At 44.1% G+C, this 14304-nt stretch overlaps 2 protein-coding genes across 3 annotated transcripts in view; both read right to left on the bottom strand.

The window, feature by feature from the left end:
* Nucleotides 1-14304, bottom strand: part of AGBL4 (AGBL carboxypeptidase 4) — a gene marked incomplete at both ends in the record, with an annotated part of 969197 nt that overhangs the window by 162242 nt on the left and 792651 nt on the right. The window lies entirely within an intron of this gene.
* Nucleotides 9614-14304, bottom strand: part of BEND5 (BEN domain containing 5) — a gene marked incomplete at both ends in the record, with an annotated part of 47985 nt that continues 43294 nt past the window's right edge. Inside the window, one exon of the mRNA XM_084241701.1 lies at nt 9614-9771. Coding sequence (XP_084097827.1) covers nt 9614-9771 — 158 coding nt within the window. The remainder of the gene's footprint in view (nt 9772-14304) is intronic.

The raw sequence follows: 14304 nt of genomic DNA on the forward strand, positions 1-14304 counted from the left end.
CTGGGTCCCCAGACTCAGAGATGAACACCCTGCTTCTGAAGCTCACTGTTCAGTGAGAAAGTGGACACATATGACAAAGCCAACAGAGAAGTAGGAGGACAGGGGACGAGTGTCTGACCTGAGCTGGGGAGGGAGCACTGAAGCCCTCCTGAGCAAGAAGGAGTAGACAGTCACAGAGCGGAAGCGACAGGGAAGTTTCAGCCAGAAGACACGGCTTGTGTCAATCATGACAGACCGAAGGGAGCAAATAGCATGGTGATTAAGATGCTATGAATAGTGTCTTACATGAGGTATGGGCTCAAAAAGTATTAGTTCATTTAAAAATATTGTCCATATTTATATCTCCTGCACCAGCACACAGTAGGACTCAGCAAAGCGGGACAGAGATGAATTTATACCGTCCTGCCCTCAGGAAAAGACACTAGTAGACAGTCCAAGACAATCCAAGACCTCATTCAATCTACCAGGATACTTGGGAGGCAAATGCCAATCCCACTTTACACATGGGGAAGAGTCCCCAGTAGTGGGGCTCACCTGGGAAGGTGCACCTCCTTTGGCTGCGGTGCTATAAGGCTCAGGCACCCTGGCCATCCTTTCTTTCTACGCATAGCTTCTGCTCTCATGGCCCATTCATTTCAAATCACCACGATGTAACTATATGCCCCTTGTGATTACAATATGGGAGAGTAGCATTGTTTAGAACAGCAGTCCTTAAAGTGTAATCCCCAGACCAGCAGCTCCAATACTGCTTGAAAACTTATTGGAAAAGGTAAATTCATGAGTCTTACACTAGACCGGCTGAATTAGAAACTCTGGGGCAGGACCTGTGATTTGGGTTTTCATAAGCTGGTGATTCCGATGGAGGTTCAAGATTCAGAATCACTGATATTTAGATAAGAGCATTGGATTTTGCTTCTGGAGACTTGGGTTTAAGCTTTCTCCATTTACTGTGTGACTCAGAAAATGCAAATTTCCCCACTTTCTAGCTTGATTCCTTATCATCACCATAAAGACACTTCATAGAGTTGTTATGATAACTTGTATTTGTGAAAGTCTTTTACATTATTAGTCAAAGTGATAATAATAAAGCCATTCATTCATTCATTGTCATTCATTCAACAAGCATTTATAGAACAGCTAGCCTGCCAAACCTAGGCACCCATGTGGGAAACACCCCTTTTGCTGTTTTTAGAAGCCCCTGGACAAACATGCAAATTAGTTATTTGGAAGACACACAGTGAGTAACAATTGTCTATAAATAATCCTTCATTAGAGAAAACTGGTCCTTTAACTTAGAGCATGCAGAGGGTGGAGACTGTGCTGTGCGGCGAGGACAGTGGACACCTGGCAGGAGCCTACACCAGCAAAAGGGACTGGGGTTTGGCCAGGACCTGCTCCATTCAACTTGGGATTTCATGGACCCCTCAGGGTAAATTCTCAGATGTTGTGCTATTGTCACTATACCACAGAAGAGGAAACTGAGGCCTAGAGCTAAGGCAACTTGCCCCAGGCCTCAGAGTTAGTATATCCAGGGTGGGTATCATTGTGTCTGATGAAAAGCCGACATCCTGCACAAAGCAGTTAAGCACCTCCATGCTGGGGTCTCAATCCAGGCCTGAACTACATAAGGACCCCAAAGACGCACACCTTCTAGTAATTGTCTTCATTTTGCCCTCCCAATAAAACTGGAAGGTGAGAATTACTACCATCACTTGAGAAAACAAGCTCAGGGAAGGGTTGGGTTCACCTAGGGAGAGATGAACATGGCTTCATACCTAGGACAGCTCAACTGCGCACCCATCTGTCTACCACCTGGGCTCAGTAGACTTTCCCTTGAAAGGCCTCTGCAGGGATTGGGTGAGTGTGGAGACAGACGCAGCCCTTCTACCCCAACTCCTGTGAGTACTTTTTTTAAGTAAACTATTTCATTTTTGTCATGGAAATACTGCTTTTATGCCATATCGAGCCTTGCTTGTTGCTACAGAAAATGTGTCAATGTACTGGTTAACATGAACTCTTCCTTCCTCTTTGCCTGGACTCACCCCTCCCATCTTCGAATAAACCTGAGGTTCCAGGGCCTCCCCGGAGGCTCAGCGGTTGAGCGCTGGGTTGCGAAGCTGCCCGCAGCCTCTGCAGCGCCTGTTCGATCCCCGGCTGCTCCCCGGCCACCGGAGGAGGGTCCCACATGGCGCGCAGACCTCTCCTGCCGCCCGCTGCTCCCCTCAGCAGTGTACTTTGGTCCTTCTGCCTGCTCTGCTCCCCGCTCTGGCTCTGGTGAATTCTCTCACCCTCCCGCACTTCTGACTGTACCCAGTGCTTGTATAAATAAATAAATTAAAAACAAAAAAACAAAAAAACACTGACATTCCAAGCAGACAGGACAAATGTAATGTTCTTCCCTCCCACACTGCTTGCATACTGCTAGTTCCCAGTTCCCAGGGCTCTGGGCAGGGCTTCCTAAGCCATACTAACTCCCTCACCCTCCTGTCCTTGTCCAGCTTGCACCTTCCCAGTGATGCCGACCCTGACACTCACTAACAGATGAACCTTCTCCCCACCACACACCCAATCTACCTAACCCTGCTCCACATTTTTCTTTTTTACATTGTATTTATCACCATCTCCTATAATTTCTTATATAATGTGTTTATTATCTTCCTCCTCATCCCTTTCTGCTCCCCAGTGTTTTTCTTCACTAATATGGCTCAAGCATTTAGACCAGTGACTGACACCTAGTAGACACTCAATAAATATTTGCTGAATGACTGAATGAATTATATAATTACTCACAGGGGATTCTGGGTGCAGATGGTGGTGAGGCTAGAATACTGAATCTGTCTTCCCCATTAGCTAATGAAATGGAAACAGTAAATGCTCAACCCCCCAGGTACCAGAATAGATTTGGCTGAAAGTGCACATTCCAGAAAGAAAGAGCGCAGGCTTGGGCCCGTATTTGAGGTGTGACTCCCTGGACAGACTTGACCAGCAGTGCCTGTCAGCACCTTTAAGATGAATGGAGGGAGGGAGTGATAGACAGACAGATGATCTCACAGCCATTCTCATCCTTCTGGGGTAAGCTCAAATATCCTTTCCTTGATTACAGAGAGATGGAGGAGTCCTAGCTACTGTAATAATCCAGCTCAGAGAAGAGTGATCAGTGAGTAGAAGTTGGATCTGTAGTGGACCCAATAATAAACACTACTATTGATGACCCTTGAAGATATAAAAAGTCATATACATGATGAAATCGGGAAGAAGGATAGATCATATAAAACGAAAATCCATAATAACCTCAAATACCCAAATGGACACATAGACAATTATACAGGGAGAAATGGAAAAAATACATCGGGGTAGAAAGTCAATTCGCAAAAATTCCTTAAAAATTCCCAATACTGGTAAAGTTGTAGGGAAATGGCACAAACATGGTGGCCATGCTTGAGATACAGATTGATCTTTTGGAAAGCAATATAATAATGGAAAGGACTATAAAAATGTCCTTGCCCTTTAGCCCAAGTAATTTACTCCTGGGAAATTCAGAAACAACCAACCATTAGCGATCATGGCAGCATCATCTCTAATAGCAAGAAGTTAGAGATAGCAAAACATACAGAGAAGAGGTAGGAACATGGCCCAATGCCTGGGAGGGCATTAAAATGTGGGAGAGGGAGAAACATTTGCCAAATGTTGTTAAGGGAACAAGACAGGAGGGTCTCGTCAGAGTGCATGAAGTTGGGTTTGGTTCTTGGGGTTATGGTTGAGTTTTCTTTTTCAGGTTTGCCTTTCTTCAAATTTTGTTTTGTATTTTAAGCACCAGTGGGAAAGATCTCAACCAGTTGGAATGCTGGGCTGAAACCAATAAGATGAATACAAAGTCCTGCATTTCAGTTAAGCACACGATTGGGGATGGGAGGATAAAGCATTGCTAAAATGAAAAAGGGAAGTAAAACAGAAACATAAACCCACAATGAGTGAAGACTGGAACTAGGGGAGTGGGGCTTAGGTCTGGCACAGAGGCAGGTCAGTATGATTCCTTTAACTACTGCAAAATGGGTAAGGTGACTGGGGCTGGGGAGCACTTAAAGACTTCCCCAGTCATCTCTAATTATTAAATAGTGAAGTCAGATTTTGAATTCAGTGTGAACTTCTCTGGCTCCAAAATCTATGTTTTCTTATGACAGTGAACTAAAGGTACAAGTATTGTTTTAGCAAAAAGAGGGAGCACGGGAATGCTTGGTGAACTCAAGCTCAATCTGACAATTCTATTGCTAAAGATGCTAGCTCAAGATTAGGCCACATTAATAGTGATATGTTGTCCAAAAGCAAGAGGTGACAACCTGTGTTGGTTAGTGCTGATTAGACCCTCCCTGAGTTCAGCGTCCAGTCCTGAACTCCATCTTTTAGGGATGCATCCATAAAAGAGCCACAAGGATGGTCAGAGAGATTAAGAACTTGTTCAAGGTCACATACTATTATTTAAACATAGTACTGCCTAAATCCAGAGCCCCCATTCTTACCTACACAGTCTCTCTCCCATGAGAAACAGTAGGATAGAATTTCAGCTATTTATTAGTTAGTGAAGAGACATGATCGTCACCTTCAATTCTGCAAAGGGATAAGAGTAGAAGGATTCTGCCTGGCCTCAGAGGGGAGAAGTTGAACAACTTCAGAAGTCTTGGGGAAGTAGAATTTTTACTCAACAGAACATTTTAAAGATGAACATTTAGATGGACTCTTGGGTAGGAAGACAAATTCCATCTTCCTCTGCGTGGGGTGTCTGAGCATGATCTGGGAAGGCAATGCTTAGAGTGGAGAGGTGATCTGGCCAGAGGGCCTCCAAGTTCACTTTGACCCAGAGTTTCCATGAACTTGTGAAGATGCTTGTTGGAAACGGAGTAATACCCCAAAAGAAGTGATGTGAGTATGTATTGGTATGTCTATTTTAAAGATATAAAAACAAAAACCACAGAAAGTGAAATGGATTCTGCTGGAAATACCTATAGGAAGGACAAGCTTTCATTTTTTTATAAACAAGAAATCAAACCCTGGAGAGATATACAGTGCAGAGTTTTCAGTGATGATCAAAGAACTATAATGAGGTATACTAGTTTTCACTTATCAAATTGGCAAAATAATTTAAAATGTGGCTTCATGCATTGTATATATCAAGAATGATAAAAATGTCATTTCTTTATGACCCAGGTGAAACAATCCTAAGAAAATCATAGAAAATATAAAGGGAAAAAAGGGAAAAAAATCTCCATCTGAGTTTTATTTACAAATGCCCTGAAAATATGAGGACAGCAAATGACCCATCTGGGTGTCAGGAGTTGAGGTCAGTGAGGGGAGCTAGAAGGTGACAATGATTGGGTCTCATTCTTGTGCACAGGGGACGATCCCAAGCACCAAACACTGAGGGGTAAGCACAGGCAGCTGGAAGGCCCAGAGCAGGGCTGAAAGCCAAGGTCACTGCATAGAGGGTCAGGCAGGTTAGAAACAGGATAGGAGCACACTCAGGCAATGGCTGAATGAGTGTGGGGACAGGGTAGGACTCCCAATGAGAACACTGGCAGCCACTGATCCACTCTTGCTTCTAGTTACATTCTTAGTCCTCCTTTATAAGCCCATAAGCAAGTAGTATTTCCTCCATTTTGCAGATGAAGAATCTAGTGCTCAGAAATCTGAAGGAACTCACCTCAAGTGAAGTAATAACAGGATGATAACAAGATAAAGAGCTAGTGCTGGGATCTGAACTCGAAAGCATCAACTTCCTAAAGTCAACCTTACTCTTCAACCCATGGCCCAGGAGCCCTGAGATTAGAATGCCCCACAGATGACCAGTGATTTGCTCAGTGGTAGCCTGACGTTGGAACAGAAGGTTAGAAATTATATGCAGGGCCTCCCCTGGTGGCGCAGCGGTTGAGTGCTGGGCTGCGAAGCTGCCTGCAGCCTCTGCAGCACTGGTTCGATCCCCGGCCACCGGCGAGGGTCCCACATGGCGCACAGACCTCTCCTGATGCCCGCTGCTCCCCTCAGCAGTGTATTTCATCAAATCTGCCTGTTCTGTTCCCCACTCTGGCTCTGGTGAATTCTTTCACCCTCCTGTGCTTCTGACTGTACCCAGTGCTTGTATAAATAAATAAATAAATCTTTAAAAAAAAAAAAAGAAATTACACGCAGCAACAGGGAAATAGGTCAAATGGGAAGGAAAGGACACAAAACTGCCTATAGGCTGGAATTACAGGTCATGAAATACACATTTACTTACACCCTGGGAAAAAGACTAGAAGAGAGACATCACGATGTTTCCGGTAGTGCGACTTGGAACGTTTCCCCCATTTTTTTCCCCAAAAATTTCTATAAAGTGATCTTTGTTCTTTATAAATACAAAAAAAAAAGTCATAATTCAGAAATGCATCCAAGGAACCTCTGGACGCATAGTAGTCACTAACACACTTTCCTCAGTTAGAAACTAAAAACAAATCCCATCTTTCTGCTTTGCCTGGTAACAGAGAACTTGTTGCAGAGCTTCTGAAGACAGTGCACAAACTCACCAACTCAGGTGGGGCCATTCAGGATTGACAGTCCTGTCCCACGTGACTCACCGGGCTGTCAGGAGTCAAAAGAAAGAATCTAACGCAAACATGAGGGGGAATCATTGGTGCCTAGATGAAAAGTCACCTTTGGCAGCATGTCTGACTAAACAGCACTGGGTGAGCCTGAAAGAGGAACTCTAAATAAGCTTTTAGGGCAGCTCCTCAGCTGTTTAAGGGGAAATGTATTCTCAGTCTCAGATATCCTCAAGCACTGTAGAAGGAGCTTGTCTTTTGACTTAGGAAACACTCTTGTTCCTTCATTAAAGTAGGTCTTCTAGAGACTTCAACAAGACTGGTATTCAGAAGGGGCCTTTGTATTAAAATACACATTTCCTGCCATATCCCGGACCTACTGAATCAATCAAGTTCCCAAAACCAAAGTCCAGGCGTCTGTATTTTAGGCACCACCCCAGCAAATGCTTAAGATTTGGGCAAGTTTGAGAAACTCCCTATTACACAAAATGAATTTCAGTTTTGTGGATGTACAATGTAATAAACTTGTGAATCCTTATAATAGGTACTGTATCTCCCCAGCAAGGCCAATTTCAATGAATTGATTACTTAGGCTGGGTCACCCCTAAGCCTACTGAGATAACATGGCTAGATTCTCAGCCCAGATCATAAAAGCCTGCTCATTTTTCAGAGAAGAGGTAAAGAGCAACTTTGCACAGACCTGGATCCTGATCCAGCTTGACTGCTGATAACTCTGGGACCTTGGCCAAACAGTTATGTCACCTTTTCTGGGCCCATTTCCTCTTCTGAATCATTTAAGAACAATGGTCTTGCCCTTATATAGTAACAGGGCACCACGTAGGCCAAGGGCACTTCAGAACATCTCAGTCTGATTAGCATGTGAAGCTTGGTGCCCGGCTAGAACCCACTGCAAGGCCTTCCCTGGCACATCCACTTCCTACGCGATGCTATAACTGACATCTACATGGTCCTTCCAGATTTAGTGTGCTTTTCCCAGGTCAGGTAGTACTGGATTACTCCTGACAACAATCCTCAGGGATTATAATTTCTACTTTACAAGAAACGAGCTACAGAGAGCTCCAGTGACCTTCCCAGAAATGGCAGTAAACTTGGGATATGAATCCACATTCCTTCACAACCGTTTTCTGTCCCTAACACAGGCGTTGTACACCATACAAAGCACTTTCCTCTTTGTCACATCACTCTTTAAATATGTATTTCCATGACTCTCCCACTAATCTAAAAACGTCTGTAAAGTAGGTATCAAGTTGTATTAATTTGTTGGAGAGAAATGCAGAGCCTCTGGGTGAATCTCTGTCATGCCAAGGAGAAGGGGGGAAGAGGCTGTTTCCAGTCTCTTGTGCATTCCACACCACTCGTGTCTAAGCTGCCACATGCCATTAAGATGAGCACATCTCAGTAACAGAATATATTGAAAACTAAGTGTACAGAACTTGACTTACCTCATGAAATGAGTTAACATATGCTAAACACTTAAAAATGTCCCAGCACATATTCGAATCAGTTGTTTTTAATTATTATTTAGTTATCAATACTGCCTGTTTATTATTATTGTTATTATTTAATTATCCATAGAACCTGTAAGGTAGGCACCATTTTCCTTATATTGTAAAGACTCTGAGGAGTCACTTATTCTGAGGTGCTTGGTACAAGATCACACTGCTAAGTTTGTGGAGAGCGAGGCAAATACCATAAAAGGAAATTCACATCTACACAGCCTATTAGCAAGATACAATATTTCATGTTACAAAAGGATCATTTTATTTACTAAATAAAAATCCCTTTTTATTTTACTAAAATAAAATCCCTCAGACACAGCCATCTCCCCAGAACCCTGAGCGTTAGCTAACAGACCACCAACAGTCTAATGCATAAACCATTAGAAATCCCAGAGACCAGTTTCCCAACCAATGCCTAAAAGCCAATAATCAGAAATGAATAATGAACACCAACATTAATTGAGCACTTCACAGATTTATGTTATCACTCATTATTATAGCAACACTGCAAGGTAGATGTTACGGCCTTTTACATGGAATGGAAAAAGGAAACTAGAGAGGTTAAGTCCGAAGCAAGCAGAGAGCCAAGCTTGGAACCCAGGCACTTGGCCCCAAACTCTTGCCCTTTCTAATATGCATGTGCTGATTTTACGGGTATCATGGAAAAGAAAGTGCAAATCAACAGGAAGATCGAATGTGGTTTGCCAGACTGTGCACCAGACACCTTCGAGACTCAGTAACCAAATGCGATAAAAATTATATAACTTAAAAGATCACTTGAGATATGAGACAGAATGAACAAACTTACACCAAGTGACATTGCCCCCTACTTCCTGAAAGTAACCCAGACCACATCTAACATGTCTGCCCCCTGCACCCCTTTACAAAGATCAATTCAAATGATCAAGGAGGCTGAATTTCACCTCATCTTGAGTGGAAACAGGCAACTGGTCCTAGACCTGTCCTTTGAAGTATGAGAAAATAATCTGCTTTCCAGACAGCTCTTCAGCTCCACAGACAGCACCACATCCCTTATGAACGTCTCTCTTTCAGCCTGAATTTTCCACCCCTCAAAAGACACTGGTCAACTTCCATTGCACACTTAATATCCTTAAATGAATGAGGATAATCATTGTCAACATCAAAGAATTCATGAAGTTTTATTTATTATAGAACAAAATAGAGGAACAGAGATAGAAGTCCTTGAATGGTAAAAATATCAGTTCAAATTCTGGGTCAAGTGGTAGGCAACTCAGAGACACTTTGTGCCCCTTGAAAAAGACAGTGCTTTCCCCAAACCCAGAAGGACACGGCGCCAAGTTGCTGCTGGAGTCTTGGAAAAATCCATTTGCCTTCTTTAGAGTGGGAAGTCCAAGTTCAGACACAAGCTGCTGACCCCAGAACCCTACTGGCCCCCTGCCTACACACCACCATGCACGGTGGGGTCTGATTTGGATGGCACCATCGCCCGCATATCACACGCCACGCAAGGAAAACGAGAAGGCTTTATGAAAAATCCAAAGTTTATTGCAAATTGTATTTTGCTTCCCTTCGTTCTTCATTTTTACAGGATTTATTGATATCCATGATTTTTTCACAGATGTACTTGTTGACTTTGGAGAGTCTCTGTGCAATTTCAGTTTCATCCACAGTTTCTTGTGCTATTCTGTCATACAAACACTCTAGACAGGGAAAAGAAACAAGAAGGCCAAGGATTAATGGTGAATTCTGGAACAGATCTTTAAAGCAGGGAAAGGAAAATGTGCCTCCTGGACATACTTCTCAAATACCAACTCATACATCTGGCATAGTTATATTTTTAAATTTTCATAAAATCTACTTAGAAAAGAGATAGACACTGCGAATTTGCACTTTAAAAATGATACAACACCCATGTGCCCACTACCCAACTTAACAAATAGCCCATTACAGGCCCCTTCACAGCCCTTGGACGCCTCTCCCGACTCCATCCTCGCCTCATCCTCACCAGAGATAACCACTCTTCTGATTTTTTGCCTTCCTTTTCAGTTTGTTAACATATGGAGGCATGCATCCTTAAGTAACGTGTTTATTTCTCCCCGTTTTGAACTTTTTTTTCCACAAAAAACTCCTTCTGACTTTCTTCTTGCCATTCAACACTACAGCTCTGAGATTTACCCACATAAAAGTGTAGAGCTGCAGGTCATTCATTTTCACTGATGACTTAGCTTCCACTGTGTGACTGGAGCACAGTTGGCTGACCCATTTTGGTGTCAGTGCAGACCAGAAGTCTTTCCTGAGTTGTCAATTACAAATATCTCGCCACATGTCTCCTGCAGTACACATACAGGGAATTCTCCTGTATTGGCCTAGAGGTGGAACTGCTAAATGTTAGGCTGTATGCATATTCAACTTCACTAGGTGGTGCCTAGTAAGTGGTTTCCCCTAGTGGTTGTGCTAACTATGGTAGTGCATGCAAATGCTGGCTGCCCCAAAGCACTGACATTGTTGGATATTAAGGTCTGACAACCTGGTAGGCATGAAGAGGTATATTATTGTGGTGATTATGAATGAGGCTAAGGACAGCCACTCCCACTGAGCCTGCCCTTTGGTATGATGCAGCAAAGAGCGAGCCCCAGACAAGTTCTCCCTGCAGTCTTCAGCTGGCTGCCCAGCCTGGGGCAAGTCATTACCCTAGATTCCTCACCCGTAAACAAGCCTGACAAACCAGAGAGGATCTTCATAAATGCTGCCGTAAGGTGTGTGAGATAAACATTTTGCAAGGTGCAAAATTTGTTCAAACTGTCAGGAACACCACATTGGTATGGGTTGTCACAATTATTTTATGTATAAATGACTGTTCATTTCCAGGGCCTGTACAGTGCTTGGCACAGGGGAGAGATTAGGTAAATGTATGTAAAATGACTGCCTTTTCAGGAAAACCTGAGGGGATAGAAATTCTGGACATAAGAGGGGTGGGGCCTGTGGGTGAAGAACTCTGCCCTGGGGTATGCCATTGTGGGCAAGTATTTTAACATTTAAACCTTGGCTTCTTTAGCTGTGGCAGAATGACAAACATGACAATCCAATCATAATTGCAGGAATTGCAGATCGAGGTCTGAAAGAAGGAGGTAAATAAAGTCCACTGCTGCCTCCCTTGCTCTATGCCCTTTCTGAGCACCCAGCCAGCTTGTCTTGTTGTCCACACCGCAGGTATATATGCTAAGGGTGTTCTTTCTCTGTGGCGAGGCACCCTTTTGTCCCCACCAAGAAAGGTTTGTACAGAGAAGCTTTAAAAGCCTGTAGCTGACCTCCACTACTTCCCGACACTATCAAGCCCGACTAATCTACACTTCACTTTGTCTTGGACTCCCCACAGGAGCTGAGAGAGCAGGGAGGGGCCTTGTCTCTCTTTAGACTGTCCTTTGCTCTACCCACCTGCATTTCCCTGGCTGCTCCAGGCGGGTCACACATCAGTATCTTTGCTCATCATTTCCCAGGTCCCCCGAGCCAGATTTCTACTTATTCTTCAGATTCAGTCTTTTCAGAACCGAACCAGTTTGGGTGAGGAGACCCTACTTTATCAAAAACCTCTCAGGACACAAGCTCCCACATGAACCCGGGGCTTCTCTCTGTCACAGATCACAACCCAACACGGTGTGACAGCACTGGCTTCCCTGCTAACTGGGCCACTGAGTTCTCTCTCTCAGCCCCGGGCCAGGAGAAAGCCACCGCTCACAGGGACTCCTTAGGAATCTGAACTAAATGAGAGTGACAAGCTGTGCTGAAAACTGCCTCTAACCCGAGTTGCTGTGGGACCCTTGTGGGGAATCTCTCTGGATCTGTTTCCTGATTTATGAAAGCAGGATGTCACCCCAGATCGGTGGAGTGCATTTTATAGCTGTGAGGCTCTTGTTTTCTGGAAGCCATAAAGGGTAGCAAAGGCGAGAGAAGGGGAGAGGAGCATGTGAAGGTGTGATGGTCCTTAGAGGTTCTCACAGGAATTGGAGAAAAGGTAGTAAGACAAAAGGTGCAAATGGAGGAAGGTTTTCAGAGGCCTCCACAGAATTCCAATCATCTCATTTCCTGGGGGTGCGAGAGCTGAATGGCCCTCAGGTTGATTAAAAGACTTTCCTTAGACTCAAGATATTAATCACCTGCAGTTGCCGGGAATGTCTCCCTCTGCGAGGGAGCATTTGAGATTATTGCTTAATTAACAAGGTTTGTAACAGCGCTAATGTGTCCTATTAAAAAAAAAGTTATAAAAATTAACCAGAACTCAATGCTGTGGCTCATTTAGAAAACTCAGACACTCTGCAAAAAGTCATTTGACCTTAATAAGGATTAACTGTCATTCTGGAGCTTGTCTTTAAAGTGAGATCGTCCTCCAGCCTCTTGCTTTCATCTTTCTAAAGCAGAGTCAATGTTTACCCCATCCCTCTGCTATCTGGTGAGAAATGACTTTAAAATCAAAAAGAAGAGAAAATCCTCACCAACCCTGTGAGCATTGAGGGTTTTGCCATTTTCAATATGGCAAATGTGACTAAATGTGATAAAATCACACACAATAAATAGAAAGAAATAATCTCAATTCCACAGACATTTTGCATGGGAAGAACCACTCAAACACAATATATAAGAATTCCAAAAATTAGACTAAAAATGGTGAGTGTATGGCGGGTTGGAGAGAGACTTCAAAATAGGATATAGTAAAAAATTCTCTACAGACAGGGCCTCCCCCGGTGGCGCAGCGGTTGAGCGCTGGGCTGCGAGGCTGCCCGCAGCCTCTGCAGCGCCGGTTCGTTCCCTGGCCACCGGCGAGGGTCCCGCCAAAAAAAAAAACAAAAAACAAACCTTAAAAAAAAATTTTCTACAGACAAGGGAAGCCTGAAAGCCCGGTTCTGCGGTTCTGCTTGTCTCCGAGCTCACCAGTCATATGAATCTGGACAAGGCTTACTCGTTTGCATGCAAGCAGCATGGCGTAAGGGGCTGCTAGACCAGACTCCTAGGAGGCAGAGATTTACTAAGGCATGAACAGAGGTAGGTACAAAGTGCTCTGGGATACAAGACAGGAATACCCATTCCCCCCTAGAAGTAACAGAGGGTCTGCTAAAGGCAGGTTCTCCTAAGCAGACCTGGGTAGCAGCAGTTAGCTGGGCAGAGTAGAAAGGGGTAGGTTGGGCAAAATAATTAGTTTCAGGCACTGGTATAGCATCTGCACATTCCTGAATAAGGAAACAGGCTTATTCAGGGAACCCAGCAGCTCATTGTGGCAAGAATTTAGAATTCAAGGGCAGCAGTACTGAAAAATACCACTGGGGTTATAGCCAGGGGCCAGATTATGAAGATGCTTTTATGACATGTTAAGCTCACCCCTTAGTAATGGGTGATAGTGGATTGATAGTGGTGGACTGATAGAGATGGGGCAGTGGTAATGGTAGATATTTGGTCTCTGAAAGATCATTCCAGTTATTAATGGGGAGAGGAGCCTGAATGCCTGGAGGGGTGCAGGGGAGCAATGACATGGCCTGGGCTATACCAGGGGCAGTGGGTATGGAGAGAAGTGACAGTTTAGAGGTTGAGATAAGAACTGATGCAGAGCATGGCATATGGAGTCCAGGATGAGGTGGTGCCACTCACCAAGATAGGGAAACCGATGAGACAGGCGGCTTTGGGGAGAAAAAAAAAGAGAGAACAGGGCCTCCCCTGGTGGCGCAGAGGTTGAGTGCTGGGCTGCGAAGCTGCCTGCAGCCTCTGCAGTGCCGGTTCGATCCCCGGCCACCAGCAAGGGTCCCACATGGCGCGCAGACCTCTCCTGTCTTGCCCGCTGCTCCCTCAGCAGTGTATTTCGTCATTCTGCCTGCTCTGCTCCCCGCTCTGGCTCTGGTGAATTCTCTCACCCTCCCACGCTTCTGACTATACCCAGTGCTCGTGTAAATAAAGAAATAAATCTTAAAAAAAAAAGAAAGAATGGCATTGACTCTGTTAAAAACAAACAAACAAAAAAAACGAAAAAAGAGAGAACAGCGGGCAATGCATTTTTGCTAGCATCCAAAAGGAGATGGCCAGAGGGACACCTGGGTGGGCGAATCAGGAACTCAGAAAGGTGAAGTGAGGGCAAGTAATGATTTAGGAATTATTCTTTGGTTGAACAGACATGTCCTGAGCACTTACCATACACTAGCCCTCAACAAGATGCTTATAAAGCTTTTATTCTAAAAGGAATTTTCAAGTAA

Source organism: Talpa europaea, assembly GCF_964194135.1.
Source record: "Talpa europaea genome assembly, chromosome: 9".
Lineage (NCBI taxonomy): Eukaryota > Metazoa > Chordata > Mammalia > Eulipotyphla > Talpidae > Talpa > Talpa europaea.